The sequence below is a fragment of the Humulus lupulus genome, chromosome 1 (genome assembly GCF_963169125.1).
Source record: "Humulus lupulus chromosome 1, drHumLupu1.1, whole genome shotgun sequence".
In the NCBI taxonomy this organism is placed as follows: Eukaryota; Viridiplantae; Streptophyta; class Magnoliopsida; order Rosales; family Cannabaceae; genus Humulus; species Humulus lupulus.
This window is the reverse complement of record NC_084793.1, coordinates 98,536,124-98,550,042: the sequence shown is the minus strand read 5'-3', so window position 1 is coordinate 98,550,042 and position 13,919 is coordinate 98,536,124. Positions and strand designations below refer to the sequence as shown.

The following is a 13,919-nucleotide window of genomic DNA, read 5'->3' as shown; positions in this document are numbered from 1 at the left end:
TAAAAAATGGTTTTGCATGGCATCTCAAACGACTGAAAGATTCGGAAAACTTACTTGGATGAAAGTTAGAGTACGAACACGAACGTTTGAGTGAAAGTTCCTTAGATCAGCGATGAAAGCTTCTGAGTTGTTTGGCTCTGTTCTTCAGAGTTCTTGAAGAAGAGAAGATAAGTGAAAAGTAAAAAGTAAAAAATGAGCTTGGTGGGATTATTTATATTGATAGCGGCATTGTAAAAGAGGTAATCATGGAATTACTTTTTTCAAAGCATGGGGAAACGCAATAGCCGTCAGACAAATTTTTGGGAAACCGAAAAGACTTGATTGGATATGATTAGTTACCTTTTTCGAGAAGGCATGGGCGACTCTGATAGATTTGGTGGGGTATGCGAAGGGTCAATTTCTTAAGTTTACTTTTATGCTGGTCACAGTAAAATAAACTTGGGGGGCAAATGTTTACCCAAAAAATGGCTGCTGATGATGTGGCAAGAATTTCTCACATGTGGTTGACACGTGGCAGAGTCGAAATGAAGATGTGTTGTTCGCTTATCGATCAGCTCCATGTTGCTTCGTCAAACCTCACGATTAGATGCGACCAAACTGGTCGTATGCTTCAATTTATTTCCTTAAAAGATTGTAATTTTATAATAACTATGTTGATTATTTCCTCTTTATTACCTTGATACGCGGATATTAAGGATAATTAAGGCCCATTGGCTCATGTAACCCTCTTGAGCCTATAAATATGCATGAGATGGCTCAAGGAAGGGACTTCTGAATCTTTTTTGGGAATACTGAGAGAAAGAGCGTATAGTGCAATTATCCTCTAAACAGTTGTAATTCTCCTAAGGCTTGTGAAACTCAAGAACCCTAGTTCTTTGATCACGACATTAGGATTCAATATTAATAATAGCACTAAGTGGACGTAGGTCATTACCATTTATTGGGGCCGAACCACTATAAATCATATGTGTCATTTCTTTACCATTGGATTCCATTTTTTATTATCATCTCATTTTTTGTCGTATTTCTGACTCAGTGTCATTGGCCAAATCGAGGGTAAAAAATCCTGTATAAGTTTTTCCTAACACGGCCTACCTGCCTGCCACGACCAAGGTTATTTTGGGAAGATGTAATGTATTGGTTGATTTGTTGCTTAGGTCGACCTTAACTATAATTTTTGTGTTGTAAAGTATTTTCTTAACGGTGTTTGGGATCCCAAATGTATAACTCGTTACGATTTCAATGAATGACCACATTTTTATATTAAATGCCTTTAAACGACTTTTATTATACATAACTACACTTTTAACCTAAAACCTCGATTAGCGAGCTAATGACACGTGTTTAACTCACTTAGTAAGGGCTCTAAGGTAGTAGGTCGTTACACCACCCCCCCCCCCCCCCCCCCCCCAAATATATTTATATATATATATATATGAACTGATTACTTAACATCATCAACAACATACTCAAAAGTCAAACAAACTCAAAAGTCAAACAAACAAGTTACCTTCAAATTCTTACTTAAAGTAACTAATTACCTTAATAGTTAACCAACCCCAAAAAGAAGGAAAATATACAAAGTACCCAATTACCTTTAACTCAACAAAAAACATTGAATAGTAGTTACTTATCATTGAAACAAGAAAGATAAACATAGAAAAACATATCAATGTAACCTCTTACCTCTCTCTCTAAAAAAAAAACTGAATAATATAAAGTAACTCGTTACTTAGCATCGAAACATCACATATTAACATAGAAAAAAAATCATATCAAAGTAACCAGTTATCTCTAAAAAAACACACTGAACAATATAAAAATAACTGATTACTTAACATTGAAACAACACAGACAAACATATCAAAGTTATACAATTACCTTTAGAAAATCAACCAAAAAAACTAAACAACAAACTAATAAAAATAATACATAGACAAAAACAAAACTATAATAAATATTGAATACAAAACACTCAAATACTAAATGACCTGAATCCTTGTAGCATGATCTTTCTTCATCCCAACAACCGTGATCTTCAAATTTTCCCTTGTACTTTGGGGAGAATGACACAAACCGACCTCAACAAATTATGAAGAAGCACCAACACTAGCACATGCTTCACCATCTTGATTAACGTGATAAAGCAACCAAAAATCCTTGAAAGAATGAAACATAATGACCAATACATATAAATACCCCTCACCCACACATAAACCACCCAAAAATCCACAAACTCATGATCGTGGTCAATTAATGACTAAAACAGAAAAAACTTGACACAAGTATACCACGATCACCGATAAGAAAAAGAAAAGGAAAAAGAAAAAAAACTCACTAGAAATACTCAACCAATGAAATGCAACGTGTGAGTACTCAAACAATGAAATGCAGCTATATTAGAACAACTTAAGCTCAGGCGATTGAGGAAGCTAGAACAATGAACATTGTCGAGCAAAAACGACAAGGATCAACATTGAAACTTCTCTGTAAATGAATCAACATGTAACACCACCAGAAACTTGAGAAAGAAGAAACAAGAAAGGTAATTATGGAAATGGGTAAAGTAAAAAAAATATCTCTGAAACTTTATAATAAATATAATTAAAAAATAATAAAAAATGGTTAGATTTTTTTAATACAATAAAATATGTTATATACGATTTAAAAAAAAAAAAAAAGCAGATAAATAATTAAGTTAAAAATTAATAAGAAAATTACCAAACTAACCTCCCAAATTAGAAAAAAAAACATAGTTAAGAACAAAATTATGACTTAAACATAAATTTATAAAAAAATATAGAAAACAAAACCCATAATCATAAGATTTTGGATAAAAAAACTATAAAATAAGGATATTTTAAAACTCTATAAAGGAAAAGACCATTGAAAGCCCATTTAGGATCCGGTCATCCAAGCATATTTTTAAGATATTATTTCTTAAATACATAGTGTTTTAGTTTTTTTCTACTTTCTTATGATTCTTAATTTTTTTTCAAAAATACTTACTCAAATTTTAAAAAAATATAATTTTTAAAGTTTTATAATTACAAAAATACTGTTTTAGGAAAAATAATTTGAAAACAACTTATTGCATTGATCTAAAATAAAATTTAAAAAATACAAAATATAATATATCAGATCAACTAAACATCAATACAAAATAATAAAATTGTAAAAAAGTAAAAATTTCTTTAAAATTGTAAAATGAAAAGAAAAAAATTTTGACCTTAATATTTTAGCAAAATTAAGTATTTTATGTAAAATTCTCTATTTTCAATTCAACATAAATGGTGAAAAAAAAAAAAAAAAAAAGAAAGGCATTCGAGGAAAGAGGGTATCAAAGTAATTTCACTATGCCAGTAAGGTCGTACGACAGTGATTTAAGGCGGGTTCAAATATTATCTCTCACACAAGAAAACATCTCCGAGCGCTGACACAAAAGCAAAACCCACTCGCTTACCATAGTCAGACACTCTTCTTCGCATTATCCCTTTGGGCAGAGCAAACGGCATAAGACATGGCTATGTCTAGCGGCCTTATCTCCACCTTTCTCGCCGGTGAAACGAAGTCGTTTGCCGTTCCTTACTTCAGCTTCACAGCTTCCCCTTGTCCCAGGCCTGTCCGCCTGCGCGTGACACGCACGCCTACTCTGGCCACCGCTTCTAAGCAGGCCTCCACTGGCAAGGGCGAGCTCCGAGGCATTATGAAGCCCAGAAAAGTCTCGCCGGAGATGCAGTCACTTGTTGGAGCTCCTGAGATTTCTCGTACACAAGCCCTTAAGGTTATTTGGGCCCACATTAAGGAGAACAATCTTCAGGTCCAACCCGATTTTCTTTTCTCATTTTTTGGAAACCCTTTTGTGATTTCTCATATGGGTTTTGCCTTGTTTGGTTGTTTGGATAAGACTGCTTCATGTTTCGTCTTAAAACTTTTTCTTTCATGTTTCTCCTTGAACATTTCATTGTTTGGATAAGGTTATGTTCACATGGATGAAATGTGAGGGGTTATGTGTGTGTGTGTTATTAAGTAGCTTCTGATGAGATATAGTGGTTTCTAGTTCATTGGGTAACTAGTGAGACTTTTAATGTATGTAGGTATGTTATATTTGATAGTTTGTCAATTTCTTCTTGGTCCTATGTTAGTCAATATGTTTTATGTGGATATCTATTTCTATATAAGGCCATGTTTGTGTGACGAGAAATGATTGTGCTTGGTATTCCAAGTTTTTGCTGGTGTTTTGCTTGTTAATACATGTACTTTTGATATTATTGTGGATAATATTGACATTGCTGTCTGAAATGAGTTTGGCAGTTGAACTATATTTTATGTTGTTTTTTGTGTTGATTTTGCTGATGAGGAATCCAAAGTTTTCTAGTTGCCAAGTCAAGGACGGCTTACTTACATTTTGTACAGGCTTATCTAGTTCTTTGCTGGCTGATAATACTAATTCGTTGAAAAGATACTACATATTAGATATGGAATGCTCGGTTTATGACTATTCGTTACTCTTTTTGGAACAGATATAATTATAATATTTTTGTTTGAGTTCCTATGCCAACATATTTAGTAATGTATTAGTTAGTTGACATAATAATAATGCCTTGCATTAGATGAACTGGGTATAAGTTAACATTAGCATATTCGGTTCTTGCACATTGCATATTTCAGTGAAAAACTCTTTAAGATTTGATTAGTCTATTCTTAACCATGTTAGAGTTCTTGAACTTGGTTGACAGAATTGATAAGTGGTTTCACAGTTACTCTATGGCTGTAAAACTTGCTTTTCTTGTCTTCTTGTAATTAAACTTTTCTAAACTCCTTTTTCCTCACAGCTAAGTTGTGATTTTCTGCTCTGTGTTTCATTTTCAAATTTTTTGACTGGCGTTACGTTTGTGGAACTGAGATTGGCTTTTAAAATTGTTTTCCAATTTCTTACTAAACCTAGTGATAATAAACTATTGTTTTTCCATACTTCCTATGCGCTGGAAAGCTTGAAGGATAGGTGTTATATTCATTTCATGAAACTTATTATTGTTTCAATAGCCAGATCATATTATTAGGAAAGTAGAAAGATTTTGAAAAGAATCTGATTCTCATTACTCAATGGAATAGCTTACAATAAACTGTATATACAAGAGTTAATTGAGAAGGTTAGTTGTACAATTAACAACCAAATCTAACTAAAGGGTAAAAACAGAAAGCTAACAGTCTTAAACCAACTCCAGACATATATAACTGTATATTCTTGGGCTTTCCAATCCAGCATGATTCAGTCTACTATATTCATATAAATGTCATGGCTCTTTATTATTGTATGTATATTATTTGTATCAACCATACAGTTATCTGATGTGTATAGTGACATTTCTGTAGGACCCTGAAAACAAGAGAATCATTGTTTGTGATGACAAGCTGAAGAGTATTTTCAAAGGACGGGACCGAGTTGGATTTCTTGAAATTGCAGGATTGATTACTCCTCACTTTCTTTGATGGAAAACTTGCGAGGGATAACCTATAGCGATGCGGATGGTTTATATGTAGGGTTGTTTTTTGGGTAAATGATACTTAGTAGAAGGTGGGAACTGCTGAATTTTGAATCTAAGAAAGTGTCGGTGTTTTTTTTTGCCTTACAGAACTAGTTGTTATGTAAGTGTTTCTGTTTCAGAACTTTTTATTGTGTAGTAAGCTTTTCTAGGCAAAATATCTTCATTGACTGCCGGTTTGAATTTGCTTTGTTTTAAATCTTAAAATTTTGTTAGAATCCCATAATTGTTGTTCTCTCTTAGTTCAGAGGATCATTATGGTTAACTATGCTAGGGGCATTATCGCAGGCCCTTGGTTCTATTAGACTTTATGACCGACTGATTTTCCATGGTATCACAATTGGATTATGAGTAATCATATATGTGCACACAAATGCATTACTCACATTTTTTTGAGTTTTCAGTTGTTAATTTTGTGTAATGATTTGAACTAAAGTTAATCATATTACTAATAATACTAAATTCTAAAAGTCAAATTGTTCTTCTAAAATTAGATGGAAAAGGGAAATAAAAAACAAAACAATTACTTGAAGTGTTAAGACCAGTTTAGTTGAAATAATGGAATGAATTGAAGTTTAACATATATAATTAAAATTAAAAAATAAATTATTGCAAGCAGCCCGAAAGTCAAAAAGATAAACATAAGCAATAACACGAATAAAGATAGTAATTGAAGAAAATTAAAAAAAAAAAAAGAAAAATGGGAAGCACGTGTAAGAGAAAAAAGAGAAGCATACAAGCATGAGGAGGAGGAGGATTATCCATATGGATTCATTTTCAATTATCTGATTTAGCTCCATTCGGTGAAGACAGATTTTGAGTTCTTCCTTCATATTACATAATTTGGGTGGTTAATTCGGTTAAAATGAATGATAATTCGTTAGTATGCTCAGTATGATATTACTAACACCAAAGATTTTTTTTTGGCCGTCTCTTGTCGTCATCCTATTCCTGCTGTCAAGCGACTACTATCTTTCTTTCTTCTCCAATCTAAACCCCAAAAACAAAAAACAAAAATTATCAAAACAGCGAGACCAGGGGCATGGATTGATAGGTCCCAAAACCCTGTAAACCCCGAAATTTTTCTCTCTGTAATGGCAGATAAAGTAGTTCTCCCTCTGCTCTTCCCCAACCCTCCTCCCTCAAAACCTTTCTTCCGAAACCATCTCCATACTCCCGTCATACCCTCCTCGTCCCCACCGCCCACAACCCCAACCCCAGCCCCTGTTCTTCAGGACTTTCTTCTCTCTCATAGCTCCACACCCAATTCCCCTCTGCCCCAGAAACTCCATATCCAATCTCCCATCCTCCGCAACCGCACCCGGATCGGCAGGTCCCGCGACCCCAACCGCGGTACACAATGGTCTCACCGCGGCATCTCCCCTCGAGGTCAGAAAATTCTTGACTATTTAATTGACCCAGAATTTGTTCCTTCTACTCTAAATGAGCTTCTTCTTAATTTAGTCGACTCCCATAGGCACCCTTTGGGTTCTGGTTTGGAGTCTCTATCTCTTGATGTACTGTGTCTAGTGAAGGGTTTAGGGTTTTACAAGAGGTGTGATTTGGCATTAAGCGTGTTTGAGTGGTTTCGGAGTCGTGAAGATTGCGAGTCTGTTTTGAAGGGTTCTATTGTTGCTGTGATTATTAGCATGCTTGGTAAAGAGGGCAGGGTGTCTACTGCTGCTACTTTGCTTCACAATCTCCATAAAGATGGGTTTGGGATTGATGTTTATGCTTTTACTTCTTTGATTACTGCTTATGCTAGTAAGGGAAGGTATAGAGAGGCTGTCATGGTCTTTAAAAAAATGGAAGTAGAAGGGTGTCAGCCAACTTTGATAACTTATAATGTGATATTGAATGTGTATGGGAAAATGGGCATGCCTTGGAATAAGATAATTGCTCTTGTGGAGAGTATGAAGAGTGCTGGGATTGCTCCTGATTCTTACACTTACAATACCCTTATAAGCTGTTGTCGACGCGGAGCTTTGTTTGAAGAAGCTGTTAAGGTTTTTGAGGAGATGAAATTAGCTGGTTTTACACCTGATAAAGTCACATATAATGCTTTATTAGATGTATATGGAAAGTCTAGACGACCGAACGAAGCCATGGAGGTACTAAGAGAGATGGAGATCAAGGGGTTTTCACCTAGCATTGTGACTTACAATTCTTTGATATCAGCGTACTCTAGAGATGGTCTACTGGAGGAAGCCATGGCTCTTAAAATCGAGATGGTAGAGAGAGGGATCAAGGCTGATGTTTTTACCTTTACCACCCTTTTGTCGGGTTTTGAGAAGGCGGGGAAAGATGAATCGGCTATGAAGATTTTTGAAGAGATGAAAATTGCAGGCTGCAAACCAAATATCTGCACCTTTAATGCTTTGATTAAGATGCATGGAAATAGGGGTAACTTTGCAGAAATGATGAAAATATTTGAAGAGATCAAAGTCTGTAAATGTACACCGGATATTGTTACTTGGAATACACTTCTGGCAGTGTTTGGCCAAAATGTGATGGACTCGGAACTGTCTGGAGTGTTCAGGGAGATGAAGAGGGCAGGGTTTGTACCTGAGAGGGACACTTTTAACACCCTAATTAGTGCATACAGCCGGTGTGGTTCTTTTGACCAAGCCATGGCAGTTTATGAAAGGATGCTGGAAGCTGGTGTTACCCCTGATCTTTCAACATACAATGCTGTTTTGGCTGCATTGGCTCGGGGAGGGCTTTGGAAACAATCCGAAAAGATACTTGCTGAAATGAACGATGGCCGATGTAAACCTAATGAGCTTTCCTATTCTTCTTTGCTTCATGCTTATGCAAACGGCAAAGAGATTGAGCAGATGCTTGTCCTTGCTGAAAAAATATACTCTGGTACAATAGAACCCCATGCTGTGCTCTTGAAGACTCTTGTTCTAGTTTGTAGTAAAAGTGACCTTCTGAATGAAACCGAACGTGCATTTTTTGAACTGAGAAAAAGAGGGTCTTCACTTGACATAACTGCTCTAAATGCCATGCTCTCAATATATGGTAGGAGGCAGATGGTGACCAAAGTTGATGAGATTATACACTTCATGAATGAGAGCGGGTTCACTCCTAGCTTGACAACTTACAATAGTTTGATGTATATGTATGGTCGTTCTGAAGATTTTGAGAGATCAGAACAACTATTAAGGGAGATCATAGAGAAGGGTATGAAGCCTGATCCTATTTCATATAATACCGTCATTTATGCTTATTGTAGAAATGGTCGGATGAAAGAGGCTTCACGAATATTCTCAGAAATGAGAGCTTCTGGGATGGTTCCAGATGTGATAACCTACAATACCTTTGTTGCAAGTTATGCCTCTGACTCTATGTTTGTTGAAGCTGTTGAGGTCATTCGGTACATGATCAAGAATGGCTGTAAACCAAACCAGAATACATATAACTCCGTTGTAGATTGGTACTGTAAGCTTGATCGACATGATGAGGCAAAGATGTTTGTCAGTAACCTTCAAAACCTTGATCCACATACTCCAAAGGATGTGGAACGCAGATTATTAGAACGCATAAAAAGGAAATGGCTGTAGAAATTCTTATTATCATTGGAATTGCGGGTTTTTTTGGCATACTGTTACTCTGAACACTAGTTTGCATCCGGTCCAAGTCTCTTTCAGTGACAATGTTATACCATATCAATTTGGCATGGAGAAGAGAAGAGGTGCTGCATTGTGGAAATGATTTTTGTTTTGTATTTTCTTTTATTAAAAATAGAATTATTACCAGAGATTATTCATCAATACATCAGTATGTTGTTTTAGATAGTCATCATCCATGTATTATGTATTTATTTAAAATGGGTGGTTGCCAGATGGTGTATAGATCTTAATGTAACATGAAAGGGGAAAGTTCAGTAACTTCGAGGTAGTATGTAAAAGTTTTCTCTGTATCAACCAACATAACCAAATTGTACATTTAACTTTTAGTAGCTTTGGTTGATTTGTTTATTAGTATTTTTGTTTAACATGATTTTTCATATTTCTTTTCTTAAATTCTTTTATCTTTAGATTAGCTTATAGACTAAAGTGTTGTGCTAAAAGCGGTTATATATAAGTAGGTGTTAAGTTTGAATGTTTAAACGTACGAGGACAATTTGAGCAATATGCTGAGGTTATCTGTTGTTTCGACCAAGGATTATATTTCGTTAGATCAACCCAAACAATATGCCTCAAGAGCTTGTCCTGAATCCTACTTTGAGCTCTGTTGTGTCATCATTGTAGTTTTAAGTTTTTATTTGTGACCTTACCAAAATCAATGGATTATCCACTCTGCCTTTCTGTCACTCCTTACTCAGTCGTGAGCATGTGTAAAGCTGTGTTCCAAACTCCAATTCCCAAAAGGAATGTGTTGCATTTTGAGGAATGTTATTTATCACGATTGAATTTTTAACATAAGTTCTCGTCAAGGATTTATTATTGCCAACCAAATATTATTACTAAGTCCGCCAAAAAAAAAAATATTAAGCCTTAGAGGACTCTCAATGGGTGATCTAAAAGGGAAATTTTACTAATTATGCATAATATTGTTTATAATTACTAAATAATACCAACACTAATTAGTTCCCCCCCTCCACACACACACAAACTCTCTCTATCTCTATGTTTCTCTCAATCTCTTCCTCCTCGAAACCCAAACTGAAGGCAAACTTGAAAAAAAAAAAAAACCCAATCGATCTCAACCTCTCTCTTTCTCTTCTCTGAAGTCGCCCACCCAACCTCGTCGAGCTCGTCGAACCAGTCGAACCAACGTCGAATCTCTAAACCCACGTCGGCAACGAACCTGTCGAACCAAGTTCGAACCCATCGAACCCGTCGAACCCATATTCTCATTAAGGTAAATTCTTGAACCCATATTTTCATTATTGTTGTTTTGATCCCTTTGAATCTGGTGGTGTGGAATGGGTATGGCAGTTCTTAGGTCTGTCGTTTTTTCTGGGTTTGAACCAGTAGCTCGATAGGTTCGATGAAGGTTTGATAGAAGCTCAATTGATATATGGAAATATATGAAACTAGCTCGATAGGCTTGATTATGGTTCGATAGTAGACTTGATAGGGTAGTTTGAACGGTTCGATGGTGGATCGATAGGAGCTCGATATGAGCTCGATGGATCTGTGGTATTAGATAAAAAGGGCTCGATAGGTTCGATAATGGTTTGATAGTAGGCTCGATGGATCTATGGTATTAGATTACAAGGGCTCGATAGGTTCGATACTGGTTCGATATTAGACTTGATTGTAGCTCGATGGTTATTTATGTAGACAAATTTTGCTTAGCTCGATAGGCTTGACACTGGCTCGATAGTTTCTATAGATTTAGGTTGTTGATATTGCTTGATACGCTCGATAGTTGCTCGATAAGGTATGTTGCAGCTCGATAGAGCTCAATGACAACTTATTTCAGTGTTTTGATGAATTTTTTTTGATTGTTTTCTTACCAATTTTTATTCATGTGTTGTTGTAGATGCCTAAGTTGCTTGTTCCGTTCAGTGATCACTTTCCTGGTCGAGTGACATATCGGGGTAGTAGCACTTTAAATCACATTAAGACTAGGTTTGTGGAGCTCCGGCTGCTTGAAAGGGCTAAGGAATCCCCTTTCAAGTAGTTCTTTTTGGCTTCAGAGTTTAATTTCTTTGGAGTCTTGGTGCATCAACTGCTGTTGAGGAAAATCGCCAGCAATAACGAAGATGAGGTGCATTTCTTCTTGGGGTCGAAGTCTTCTAGATTCGGCATGGGAGAGTTTGCCCTGGTGACGGGGTTGAATTTTAGTACCTTCTCGTCACCAAAAGAGTTGGAAGAGCATAATCTCAGCGACCGGTTGATAAAGGAGTATTTCAACGATGCTGAGAAAGTAAAGCTCTCACAGGTGGACCATGCTTTCAAGACTTGTACTGTTGTGGAAAATGTGTACAAGCTTGGTCTATGTTTGTTGGTTGAGGGAGTTATGAATGCCATAGAGGGAAAGTTGCACATATGGCGAGATATTCTGAAAATTGTTGAGGACGTAGAGTACTTCTTCAGCTATCCATGGGGGAAGTACTCTTATAGGAGGCTATTGCAATCTTGTAAGAAGGACATGGTGAAGCAAAAGGCCCACTATGATGCCAAGAAGGATGCCAAGGTGCAGCAAGAGTCCAAGTACAGTATGTATGGTTATGCCCCGACCTTACAGTACTGGACATATGAGGCTATCCAGCAGCTTGCGGCGGAGTTTGTTGTGAGCTCGAGAAACATGGTCCCGAGGATGCTTAGTTGGTCGCATCGGAGGAACAAGGATTTCACCAAGTCCGTCATCTCACCGATATTATCGAAGAAGAATGTAAGTTATATTTGATTGACATTAATTTTTTTTTTTTATCTATATGCTTATCTTTTATCATTATTTGAGTTAACCAAATATTTTATGTTGTTTGCAGTTGATTGTCCTTCCGATGTTGAAGCCTCGACCAGCAGAAAAAGACTATTATTTGTCTTTGACAGAGGGAGATCTTCCCCTTTATCCTGGGCTTGGCCAGGATCCCTCGGAGGCTGATGAGGAAGAGGATGCGACTTTTGAGAAAATCGCAGAGATAGTTTCTCAGGCAGTCGAGGCAGCCAAGATATTTGATGATGCTGCCCCGGGGGAGGAGGTTGCAGGTCCCACCCCTCCTGTTGCCCCAGCCTCAGCCTTCGCCCCAACATCAGCCCCAGCCTCAGCCTCAGCCTCAGCCCCAACACCAGCCTCAACCCCTGAGCTCGTCGACTTGATTGAGCGGTTGGACAGAGTCGAGGGTCGACAGGAGACCCTCCTGAAGAACCAGTCAGTGATCTTGGACGTAGTCAGTCAGATCCTGATATTTATTAAGGAGAAACCGATGGGCTCCAATGAAGATTCAGACTCAAAGTCATTGGATATTCCTCTGGACTATGTTGATGATCCAACTATGCCTCCTACCATCACTGTGACACCTGATGTTGGGACTCCGGGAGTCGTTATTGTCAACCTTGAGGATGTTGCTGGGGTTCGGTTTCAGAGGACTAGACGCCAAAGACGCAAGCCAGATTGGTTTGAGGACTACACTGATCCCACGAGGAAAAGACCTCGTACTGATGCAGCTGTACCAGAAGAGGAGGCTACACAGGTGGTGGACCCTCTCAAGAAGCCAGATCGCAAACAGTATAGGACAATGTGCAAGTGGCTGCTTGGAGACATCCCCAACAAGACCCCGAGGGATGTAAAGACTGGGAATCACGGTCCAGCGTGGTTTCTGACATGGAAGACACCCCATTCATGGCTCAATGATGGGGTAAGCCATTTATACCTAATGGCTCGATAGTGGTAGAAATTATGTTTTGTTTTCAATTTTACAAGTTCTATTTTTATTGGCTTGATATGAGCTCGATAGGAGCTTGATGGGGGTTTCCAGGATCGATATTAACTCGATGGAGCTCGATAGAAGTTCGATATGGGTGTTAAATTAGGGTTGTTGTTTACTGTTTGAGATTAGCTCGATGTGAGATCGATAGTAGTTCGATATGAGTGTTAAATTAGGGTTGTTGTTTATTGTTTGAGATTAGCTCGATGTTAGCTCGATAGTAGTTCGATATGGGTGTTAAAATAGGGTTGTTGTTTACTGTTGGATATTAGCTCGATGTGAGCTCGATAGTAGTTTGATACGGATGTTAAATTAGGGTTGTTGTTTACTGTTTGAGATTAGCTCGATGTGAGCTCGATGGAGCTCGATAGTAATTCGATACAGATGTTAAATTATGGTTGTTGTTTATGTAGAGTCCAAGAACTTTACTTAGCTAGTTAGATAGTAGTATAATAGTAATAGTAGTAGTATTTTTATGACTGTGGATTTTGGTTCAGACCGGGATTTAATTGGACACTCATAGTAGCACTTGTAGATTTTCTAAGTTTAACCTATAGTTTAAGAATATTAATTTTAACCTAAGGTTTGATTAATATTGCTGGTTATTAATATGATAATTATTATAACCTAAGGTTTAGATAGAGCTAATAAGAATATGACACTTGTCATAAGCATGATTATTCCTAAGGTTTCGATAGAGCCAATAGGATTATGTCATTTGTCATATGCATGATTATTAAGAAATTATTATTTTAATGATAAAATAAGAGAAATATAAGATTTTTCTTCACCAAAATCTGTTAGGAGCATGCCATTTATCACAATTTTATTTATTTGTGTTATTTAGATAATTAAATAGATTTTTCGTAACTTTAGGGTACTGTAACTTCCGATCTATTTTTGACCCAGTTATGTTATGAATTTTGAAAAATAATATTTCTAAAAAGTTGTAGATAATTTAATTATCTTTCTAACGGTATAAAAAG

At 36.7% G+C, this 13,919-nt stretch overlaps 3 protein-coding genes across 3 annotated transcripts; all 3 read left to right on the top strand.

Moving 5' to 3' along the window:
• Positions 1 to 3,411: 3,411 nt before the first annotated feature.
• LOC133796295 (protein TRI1) lies at positions 3,412 to 5,729 on the top strand. Its single transcript, XM_062233769.1, has 2 exons — positions 3,412 to 3,820; positions 5,377 to 5,729. The coding sequence occupies exons 1-2, from the start codon at positions 3,521 to 3,523 to the stop codon at positions 5,491 to 5,493; spliced, it is 417 nt and encodes a 138-aa protein (XP_062089753.1). The 5' UTR covers positions 3,412 to 3,520; the 3' UTR covers positions 5,494 to 5,729.
• Positions 5,730 to 6,260: 531 nt separating this feature from the next.
• Positions 6,261 to 9,532, top strand: LOC133796288 (pentatricopeptide repeat-containing protein At5g02860). The gene has a single exon (XM_062233762.1). The coding sequence runs from the start codon at positions 6,641 to 6,643 to the stop codon at positions 9,110 to 9,112; it is 2,472 nt and encodes an 823-aa protein (XP_062089746.1). The 5' UTR covers positions 6,261 to 6,640; the 3' UTR covers positions 9,113 to 9,532.
• Positions 9,533 to 10,898: 1,366 nt separating this feature from the next.
• On the top strand, positions 10,899 to 12,894 carry LOC133818677 (uncharacterized). The gene is made up of 2 exons (XM_062251703.1): positions 10,899 to 11,897; positions 11,995 to 12,894. Exons 1-2 carry the CDS (start codon positions 11,310 to 11,312, stop codon positions 12,892 to 12,894), a joined length of 1,488 nt encoding a protein of 495 aa, XP_062107687.1. The 5' UTR covers positions 10,899 to 11,309.
• Positions 12,895 to 13,919: the final 1,025 nt, after the last annotated feature.